We start from the raw sequence: 11,201 nt of genomic DNA on the forward strand, positions 1-11,201 counted from the left end.
ATTGAGAATAGTCAATGAATATCCAATTGGTCACTCATGTATAGCTCTATTTATTTTCTTTAGAAACCACTTTGAAGATACCAAAGTATAGTACAACAACCATTGATAATAACCTACCACTTTTGTCTGTAACTCACTATTATTTGTCTGTTTTCCTGAGAAACTATCTTGTAGATAACAATATGCAAAATAACAACCATTGATAATTTCCTACCACTTTGTCTGTAATTTGGTAAACCCCCTATTATTATGTTATCCTTCTTTTACTCTTTAAAATATAATAATAATAATAAAAACCTGTATTTAAAGACTTCACCATCCTATGAAGTTGTCAAGACACAATTTCTCTTCCCTGGGTTTCCAAGAGAGGGCCTTTTCTTAAATTGTTTGCTCACTATTAGTCACAACCTTAGGAAATACTTTTTTTGGGGAACGGGAATCGAACTCAGGACCTTATGCTTGACAGGCAGACGCTGTGCCAGTGAGCTATATCCCCAGCCCACAAATACCATTACTATAAAAAGTATTCTGTAGATAGGCCCTGAAATGGTGTTGCTCTATGTACTTTTGTCTGTTCTGAAAATGCCAAGGAAAAATAAGAAAATACTACTTACAAGTAAAGCCCATTAACTTGAAGGCAAGTTGCTGGAAACAAATTTAAAAGTCAGAATTTGAAACTGAAATGTTTACTCTGTAAAACCATCAAAAGCTAAATTGAGGAACACTTGACTTCCTTATTTTCTGTGGTAACAGTGACAAAGTATCATTATTTAAATACAGTTCTCAGTTCTGGCGGGACAGGGCCACCAAAATACAAAATTTTGGAGCTGACACATCAGAAGTGTACTGTGTTAACACAAGGCAGGTAAGCCATTTAAGACACGAGAAGGTTGCTAAGACTCTGTGGGAGCAAAATGTAACCTAACTTCCAAGTGAGAATCACAGGTTATTTTAGCTCTTGTTGTGGAAACACACTTCCCTGGAAGAAAGATAAAATTGTGTGACTACCAAACCTGTCCTCTTCCTTACAATGAGGCATAACATGAGTTTTATGGCTCTTCAAAAAACTGGCTTACATAAATTATACTTATTGAGGAAATATTTAAACAAAATTTTTAAGAAAGTTTACAATCTCCTCCTTCTGCACTTGTACTCTCATCTTCTGGTACTGTTTGGGCCCTAAGGTCTGTTCTAAATAGTATGAACAAACCACATTCACACATTGCACAAGGTCCAAGTCTTCATAGAGACTGGAAACAAATTCAGAGTGAACAAAACTCCAATGGTGTAGCAAAAAAATCCACCTCAATTTTTCTCAAGATATAAATTCAAGCCCAATATATATGGTCTTCTGATTTCTCCCCTTTAAATGGGTTTTTGAGACATTCAAGGATTGGAAGCCTACTTCTATGCAGCTATTTGCAATCCCTTATAACACATATTTTCCTTGATGCAAAGTAGAAATACTAACCAAGCCCTGAATGACTGTTTGAAGATTCAGTCAGACATATGTATGTAATGTGCATTAAGTGCCTGCCATAGTACCTTGTCAAAAACAGGTTCTCAGTAAATACCAGTATCCAATCCTACTTTCCCATTCCTTGGGAAAACAGAAAACAGTAACATCCTTATCTTAATATGAAGTTAAAACAAGTTGAGAATCTTGTTTTGCATATTACAAATAAAGAAAGATATCCAGTGTCAGATATTTTTTCTTATGATGTTCTTCTATTGTCCTCCCAAAAAGCTGTTATATGCAAAAACATTTGGTGCTAACAAAAAGAAGAGACGACGAAGAACATAATAAACCAGATCTACTGGGGTTCTGGAAATGTTCTGTAATTGGAATGGTTCTTCTTCTTGAAAATCTAATAAATGTGAGTTTTATCCCAACCATATGGCAGGTAATGACTATTATCCCATATATTACCTTGGAGCATGTCTTGGAACAGGATTTATATCGCACATTGAGTATGTTGTCAAACTGAACACTTTTAAAGTGCTTTTGAAAATATTTACTTTGCAAGGGAAAAAAATGTCTTTTGAGTTTCTGAGGAAGACCTACAGATATGTTCAACAGACAAAAAAAAAAAATCTTAGAAACATAAAGAAGCAAGTTTATGATTGAAGAATCTACGGAATGTACCCCAAGTTTTTCCTTTTTAAATGCTCTTATGGGCACTTTAGTTAGCAGATCACTAGCCTCTAAAATAAGAGATCTGGATCAGTGGCAGGCCCAGCAACGTTCTTGGGAGTTACAGCTTCATATAACATTAACCATACAGTGTTCAAAGCCCAGTGGAACACTCTGGAAATCAGTCAAAAATGTTATTGTAATATAGCGGAAAAAAAAAAACCATCAAATAATTGGAGGAGCTGCATTTATGCTCTAAGGCCTTGACCTGACTCTCACTGATCCAGAGCTAGTAAGTCACCATTCTCTTGAGGAAGCTCTAGGTTCAAAGATGAAATATCTAACCACATACTTTACTGACATGGCTACCAGTACTGACTCCCCTATGACAAGCTGTAATTTATATTTTATTTTGACTATTTCTACGTCAGAGGGATTTCAAATATTGGCTGTAAACTCTTCTCTTATGTTTCTACAGCTCATAAAGACCTGTTCACACCACCAAGAAAGGAGCTCAACCCTATCTTTTCAAATATTCCTCCCATCATCCAGTCTTCCAATTGCACAATTTTTTTAGCCCATTTATTCCAAGTCTTATACTATAGTTTCCCTTTGCTTACAGTTTGAGTCTTAAATTCAGACCAACTCTTTCAGTTGCATTGCCTCAACTAGACCTGCCTTCTGTTCCTTGGCTACACTAATCTGCAGATTCTACGAAGTTATTACATTCATCACAGCCACCTGTAAGACTGGAGACAAATCCCTCAATCTCTTTCAGCTTTCTCACTATCCCAGAAAACTGGTTCAATCATCCCTAAAATATGATTCTTATGACTCATGAAGTTTTTGTGGCCAGGCCTGACCTCTCTCACAGTGTCCACTCCCACATGTAGAGCTTACTGTGACACACTTATTTGTGGTAAAATGATGACACGACAAAAGAACCCACTGTCCTTGGCAATCAAGTATAGGACTCATGGAAGTCTCTTAATTCTTGACACCTATTGTTTCATTATACCTTGAGCCTGAGACAGGCACCCAAAGCCCCTTTCCTTCCCGTCTGGAAATCTAAACATTTTGCTTCCTTTTCAGCTGTTAGTCTAGGGGAGGATTTATTTAGTGTTGCTAAGTGTCTGGTTGCTAAGTCCGGTTGTGCTTTGTGTGGGGGGGTGGTGGTAGAATCTATTTTGTTTGTTTCATAAATACCAATCTCTCCTTCATGGGCTTGGCATTTTCTTTTATCAACTGACAGCATCCCTCATCCCTTATCCCATAAGAGGAAAAGGCTATGCTTTCCTTTTAACAGAAAGAAGCACTCTGGAGCCAAAGGCTATGTATATTATGTTCATAAATAAACAAACAAACAAACCAGCAAGCACTCACGTGGTCTGAAGCACATAAGTGATTCAGGTCATGGATCTAGAAACTAAAAGTTAGTTGAGGGGCTGGGGATTTAGCTCAGTGGCAAAAGCGCCTGCCTGGCAAGTGCAAGGTCGTAAGTTCAATTTCTGGTACCGGAAGAAAATCAAAACAAAACATAAAAAACAAAGTAAAAGTTAGTTGAAAATTCAGAGATACACATACTATTTCTAGCAAATTTTTTCAATTTGATGTTTTATGGGATTGGAGTACCTCTAAAACATAATTCTATCAGATACACCATAATGTTATGATCTGGACCTCAAATGTCAACCAAAGGCCATGTGCTGAAGGCTTTGTCTCCAGGTGTGGCACTAACGGGAGATTGTAGCAGGTGGCAGCACCTCTAAACGCTAGGTAAGGGCTACTGAGAATAATCAGGGTGCTGCACAGTGTGCCCCGGAAGGAGACAATGGGGCACTGGCTCCTTCCTCTTTGTTCTACTATGCACTTCCTGCCACAATATTCTGTCTCATCACAGGCCCAAGTGACAGAACCAAACAATTATGGACTGAAACCTCTGAAGCCATGAGCCAAAATCTTGTCTCCTCTTGATTTTCTCAGACATTCTGTCACAGTGACAAAAAGTTAAGCAATACACACACTCAACTATGCTTCACAGAGCTGGGTACTCTGGGAAGCTGAGGCAGGAAGATCCCAAGTTGGAGCCCAGGCTGAGCAAATTAGCAACTTTAAAAGATTATGTCTTAAAATAAAAAAATAAACAAAGGGCTGGGGAAAGTAGCTCACAGACAAAGGCCCTGGGTTCACTCTCCAGTACAGATGGGGGTACATACATACACACACACATCCTACTTCACAGGAACACTAAAGATTCCTGCACAATTATAAGGATGGTTATGTACACACAATACGGATATGGTTAACATGTTCATTTCCTTGTTAGCAACACCTTCAATCACAAAGGTGACATTGGGGCTGGGGATTTAGCTCAGCGGCAAAAGCGCCTGCCTGGCAAGCGCAAGGTCGTGAGTTCGGTTCCTGGTACCGGAGAAAAACAAAACAAACAAAAAAAAACAAACACAAAGGTGACATCATGAACTATTCAGGGTCCATACATGATAAATTAATACATGAAACTACAGAAACAAATGAACACCTTGAAAAAAGGCAGTTGCCCTATTCAAAAGTAGAAAATTACACTAAAATTTTAGTTTTAACAATTATTTTTCACTCACACGCTCTATGAATGTTTACTGAGCATCTATTACTGTATGTCTCTATTAAATATGCTTGCTAGACCTTGGTTGAAAATTACATTTAAAAAAGTATGTATATCCACAAAGGTATACACAATATTCTGGTCAAGCTGCAAGCAATTTATTACTCAAACAAGCTTCCACCTATATTCTAAGACATATCTTGCAGAGAACAAGGGTGCCCTATTTTAGGAAAATCCAGTATGCAAAAGGTGCTCCAAAACTAGACAATATTTGGGTGAGGCCTTTGCAGGGAAGGGACTCAATTACCTAAGCTGTCTTCTTATAATGCCCAATTCCTTTGGAACAGATATTACATAAATTTGTCATCACCTTACCAAAGGATTGAAGTTAACACCTTCCCTAATCAATTAAGAATGCATCAAGTGATCTGAGAATAAAGAGGAGAGAGAGAAGGGGGAGGGAGGAAGGAGAGGGAAGAGGTGGGAAGAGGAAGGAAAGGAGGAAATATATCAAGTACCCTCTTGGCATAATACAACAAATTGGTCATAATTTATGTAGTCCTGCCAAAATCATAAGGAAAAACATCTTACAAACACAAACTGCTACAAAATAACTGGTTTATGCTCTTGACGAGGATCAACATCATTAAAGACAAACAGAGAAACTTACTGATTAAGAGACAAAATGAGTAATTATGAATTAAATTCTAGATTGCAGAGGGGAAAGAATCCTATAAAGACATTACTGGGGTAATTATACAAGAATATTACATAAATGTTATAACTCCTATCTTTGTTAATTACAGTATCATTATGAAAGAGGACCGTTCTTATGAAATGCATCCTGAAATATTTTAGAGGGAATGGGGGCATTAACATCTACTACTTTCAAATGATTCAAAAAATAAAATACTTAATACAGATGATAATGAGTATAACTAAATACTAATGACATAAAGTCACTACATTCTTTTTCTTTTTATTATTTTTATTTTTTCTGCCATTTTGAGGGTTTTGCGATGCAGTTCAGGCTGGCCTTATTGCACTTTGTAGCCCAGGCTGGTCTCGAACTTGCAACAATCCTCCTGCCTCAGCCTCCCGAGTGCTGGGATTGCAGGAATGCACCACCACACCTGGCTCAGTCGTTGTACTATTTTACCTGTAAGATTAAACTTATTTCAAGTGAAACACTTTAGGACTTTAGAAATATGTGAAATGGAAGATTAAACTTAAAATTATTTACAAGAAAAAGGGATTTTATTTGTACAATCCTCTAGTATGTGCCATGAGATTTTCATGTTTTATGGAACAGTTGTAGATTTAATAAGATAGCTTGGTATAAAGAAGAAAGAAAATAGACTTGAGTCACAATATCTGGGGAAAGCCTCACCCTTGCCACTTAATTAGATTACCCATGTTAGGCCTGAGAGTGTGTGTGTGTGTGTGTCTAATGATGAAGGTTAACAACACAGCCTCCTCGCCCTCACAACTTTGCTGTGAGAACCAAATGATGAAGGTATGCAAATGTTCCTTTTAAACTATTAAGTACTGTTTGAATATAAGCTGTTATCTTTAAGGAATATCACCTAGAAAAGTTATGGGTGATGCAAGACAGATTTACAAACCAGGAGGGAGAGAAAGGATAACTCTTAAATTATATCAAATACTACTTAGGTTCAGAAATGAACTAACAATTTGTGAAATTATATTGGTTTTCTCCCTCCCCAAAGGGTAAGCTAGCCATAAAATATAAAAACAAAGCCAAATTTATATTACATCTGATTTGAAAGCAAATTACGTTAATTTAATAATATTCCTCAATTCAAGAATATTTATTCCTAAAAGAAAAACACCTAAAAAGGACTAAAACTATTTTTCCTCAAATTTAAACTATGTAAAAAAACTAGGGCTAGCAGATGTAAATTAGAAGAAACGCTAGTATCCCTAAAATGACTGACAATGCTAATAAGCTTTTGGAGGTGCTAAGGCTTTCAGAGCATACAGTATCAAGTGCCACACCAAGGTTCACAGGTGTGGGAAGACAGACCCAAAAGTCTGTAAAAGTCCTACAAGATCTAGCCTTTTCCTCGTCTTTCTAAGTCTCCACTCTCATCCTGGAGACCAGGCCTAGTTGCCCCTTAGCGAACTAAGCCCCAGTCACTGTTCGATAACTCAAACATCTTGAGGTTCTCTCTTCAGAGCATCTGTACTTGTTTCTCTGGCCTAGAGCATTACATACACGGCTGGCTTCTTCTGGTCATTCAAGTTTCAGGCTAAATGGCATACCCCTCATAGGCCTTTCCTGACCATTCAATCTAAAACATAAAACAGGCCCCAGCCTAGCACCATCATATTTTCTTGTTTTATTTACTTTCAGTTTTCTTGTATCTAAGTTGTCTGTCTTCTCCTTACTACAAATGCAAGTACCTAGAGAAAAGGGACCCTTTTGTCCTATTTATGACTAAGTCTCCAGCACTTAGAATAGGACTTAATGCAAAGAGGACACTTGAATGAAAGTAATTCCCTGACTCTACTCTAGTCCAAATACTCCAGCTCTACTGTAGTCCAAAATTCATTTCACATCCTGATACATGAGTGAAATTAACTCCAAGAACAAAATGTTAAAAAGGCTCAAATGGAATCCAAGTTTCTAAAGTTCCTTCTCTCTCGACTCATACTATAGCTTATGTCTAGATATCCCCTCAAAGGATTGTGTGCTCACAGGTGGGCTTTTTGGGGAGGTGAGTGGATCAAGGATATGTGATACTGGATTATGGTGTGATAACTGGATTAGTCCACTGATTGGTTTAGCATAGTCCTGGGGTATGGATAATAAGAAGACCCATCTTGAGTATGGGTGGCACCAACCAATACACTTGTACCCTGAATGCAATAAAAAGAAAAAGGAAGGCTAGCTGTTTCACTACTTCCCATCTGTCATGAGATGGAATCAACCAACCATAGAATTAAACATCTACAAACTGTAAGCTAACAATAAACATTTCTAGCCAGGCATGGTGGCTCACTTGGGAGGCTGAGGCAGGAGGATCGCTGTGAGTTCGAGGCCAGCCTAAAGTGCATAGCAAAACCCACTTCTTCTCAATTATATTTAACAAAAAAATCAACTGTGCCAAAGAATTCTACATATGTCCCAGGTTGGAAAGGTAATTCACTATTATCACAGCATAGTTAAACATAAATACGTATTACAAAATGAACAGCAGCTTTAACCATCAACTGCTCCTCTGTGGTCACAAAACAACACCGTCACCTTTGTCTTCCTTTGGAACTGAACATCAACTGTGGTAGGCTTGCACCTCCCATTATTTCCAACACAACACCAGCTGGGCAGAGTTTCCACGGCCCACTCTCTCACCACCTGACCACCACCATGCTCGCTGCCTCACATCACCCCACTGTTTTCCTTTGTTCTAAACCAGCTAAACAGCCCTTATTCTTCAGAGCCTGACTCTAGTCTTATCACAGAGAAAGTTCTCACCTGCTCCATACCACAGCAAACCAGCGCTCACTGGTCTCTCACACTCTAGCTGGCTCCTCACCAAGAGGTACTTCTCATCACCCAATGCAGTCAGTTCAGTTTTTCAACAACAAAATAAGCAGTCCCCGAGAGTTTACTTTTGTCTAGCCCTGACCTGTTCATGTATCCATTTCATCTTATCGTCCCCTCACTTCAGGGAAACATGCCAGCTTTTACCCACAGTCCTCAGGTAAACACTCTTGCAAATGACAGAGCGCCACCTAGTTGAACTTGGACTAACTCACAATGGCAGGAGGAGGACCTCCATTCTACTTTTATAAAAGGCACTGCAAGTAAAAAGAAAGAAACCACAGAACTATTTGCAAGGCAATATGTTCTATATGTGCATCCTGCTGCCCTGACTACATCAGCTTACAAGTCTTACAGGTATTATTTGTTCTCAGCTCAGTTCCATACATATATTAGTCATTTAATATGACCAAATCTAAACCACTTCCTGAAGTATATTACTAGTGTATTACACTATTAATACTGTAATTTTTAATCATCTTTATCAATGACAGTATGACTTTATTATAATAACTAAACAACACAGATAAGTACAACATGAAAGAAATTGTATTTACTCACATATAATGGAGCTTGTTGTGGATTAAGTTTCATGACCCAGGACACTGAAACAGAAATGGAAGAAACAAATGAAACTAAAATTAAAAGTTGTTACCAAGATACAAAAAACCACCTAAACTCCTTGAATTTAAGCACAGTCCTGTGAATACAATCCAGTCTATACTGCTGTATATCAAGCTTTCCCCTAAAGGTCTGGGAAGTAAGAAAGCTTATGGATTGCAGAATCCCTTTGTATTTCAGACTCAATCTTTTCAAGTGGGAAGAAAGATTTTGTTTGAAAAATGAACAAGCTAGGTATAGTAGCACATGCCTGCAATCCTAGCCCTTGGGAGGCAGGCAAGAGGATTGCCATGAATTCAAGGCCAGCCAAGGCCGCAGAGGGATGCCCTATCTCAAAAAAACCAAAGCGGGGAGAAAAGACAAAGGGTTTCACAGTCACATAAAAAGTTTTAACAACTCACAGTATATTTAAAGCAGTTACTAAAGCAGTATCACTGTATGTTCAGTTACACTTTTGTATAATCCCCCAAACTCACAAAATGTTGCTTTATCCAGACTTCCCTCCACTTCTACTACAAGATCGCGGGAAGGGTACTAGCACAAGTCCACTACAACCTTCCTGATCACTTCCCCTGACAGAGAAAAAGGAAGCTACAGTTACTTTCTGTCACTAGAAAGCCATTACCCTCGTCAGGTTAACAGCTAAATTCCCCATATCTGTCCCTAAACGAATTTTCAAAAATCTTATGAGCAACTTTAGAGATTTGCAGGATTGCATAATACATTCCTGAATATTAAGAATAGCATGTTCTTAAAAGTTTAACTTGGTGATTTTGCTACAATTTCCAAATGACAAGTACTTTGCCAAACACCCTGCATTTGAATATAAGTTGATCTCATCCTCATCAGAATCAGAGACAAGTGACTTCATTTTAATTTCTTCTAAGGAACTTTCTTATTCATTCATAATAAATTAAGGTACATACTAACTAATAGTATAAATGAAAGTAGAGAAATGTCATTCACACAAGAAAAAACCTAATGAAATTCTACATCTTGTTACTTTTACTGTATCACAAAAACCTCACTAACAGTCAACTGAAATTCAAGCAGCATGAACTGGAAGTCACCAATGGTCAAATGCTTAGAATAAAGTATAGTGCCTTAGTGTTCATGCATAATTTAAACATAGAGTCCTCTCAATATTAAAATTCTCACAGATCTGCCACAGATCAAACTGTGTTATGTCTGAGATCAAGGCTGATCCAAAGAGCAGTTAACATGGGGGCAGGGTGTTGTTTACCCCCATAACCAACTAAACCCAGTCATCTCCAACCAGGGGCAGGCTGAAGGCTCCTGTGTGTTCTGCAGATAAAGGCAGTCCTGATAGGTGGGAACCCCCTCAGTATCCATTCTCTGGTCTGCTTCCCACAAAGTAACAGCCCCCTGTCTGCCCCGGGTTAATGACCATGTACTTTAGGTGTTAAAAGTCACCTGGGGCCCAGGCGCACGGGGAGCCATGGGCGGGGAGCTCTGGTCTTTGGACCAGCTCGCTCCCTGCCTCATAGGCCCCCGGAAGCAGGGGCCCAGGCACACAGGGAGCCATGGGCAGGGAGCGCCAGTCTTCAGACCAGCTCGCTCCCTGCCTCGTAGGTCCCTGGAAGGAGGGCCCCCGGCTCAGGGGGAGTCATACGGTGCGAGCGCTGTTGCGCGCCAGCCCTCAGGCCGGCCGCCACCTCTCAATTGAGAACTACCATGACACAGAGAAACAATGACACAACTGGCCCACCATGCACCGGCTGCAGATGACCCCCCATGGACGTGTGTTAATCATTCAAACACAGAGAAACCCCTGGGAATACATGCCATACAATGGGCCACTCTTGCTCCTGCCATTGAGAACCAGAAAGGTCCAGAGTCAGCGGAGGAGCAGCTGCTGAACAAGGACTCAGAGAATGCAGACTAAGCTGGAGGAGTCAGAGGTCCTGTGGACTGGGGTCACGAGAGCCACTCAGAAGCTGTAAACCAGGAGGACCTTGCACAATACATGTGGAGACTCCCTGGAAGCCATTCTTCCCCTGACGGTACAGGCTGTGGCGGAGCTCTGGAGAAGTCTGCAGCAGGATTCCTGCTGCCTGTGCTGACAGTTGGGGAGAGGACACTAACTGGCTACAGGGTCCCAATGCGATGGGAGGCTGGAGAGAAAACGCTACAAAAAATGGCTTTTGCCCCAGACTCACTTGATTTTTGACAACCCTTAGGCTGTAACTACTTGTTAGATCCTTCTTGCGTAACTCTGTGTTCCTGAGAAACCACTTTGAAGATACCACCATGTA

The 11,201-nt window shown here is 39.6% G+C and overlaps 1 protein-coding gene across 5 annotated transcripts in view; it reads right to left on the reverse strand.

Moving 5' to 3' along the window:
- The window catches only part of Akap13 (A kinase (PRKA) anchor protein 13), a 321,318-nt gene that overhangs the window by 232,512 nt on the left and 77,605 nt on the right, over positions 1 to 11,201 (reverse strand). For all 5 annotated transcript variants that reach the window (XM_013512533.1, XM_005381591.1, XM_013512532.1 and 2 more), the window contains exon 2: positions 8,866 to 8,909. In XM_013512533.1, the coding sequence (XP_013367987.1) occupies positions 8,866 to 8,898 (33 nt within the window). In that variant the 5' untranslated portion in view covers positions 8,899 to 8,909. The remainder of the gene's footprint in view (positions 1 to 8,865; positions 8,910 to 11,201) is intronic.

The sequence above is a fragment of the Chinchilla lanigera genome, unplaced genomic scaffold (genome assembly GCF_000276665.1).
Source record: "Chinchilla lanigera isolate Chin_1 unplaced genomic scaffold, ChiLan1.0 scaffold00015, whole genome shotgun sequence".
Classification (NCBI taxonomy): domain Eukaryota; kingdom Metazoa; phylum Chordata; class Mammalia; order Rodentia; family Chinchillidae; genus Chinchilla; species Chinchilla lanigera.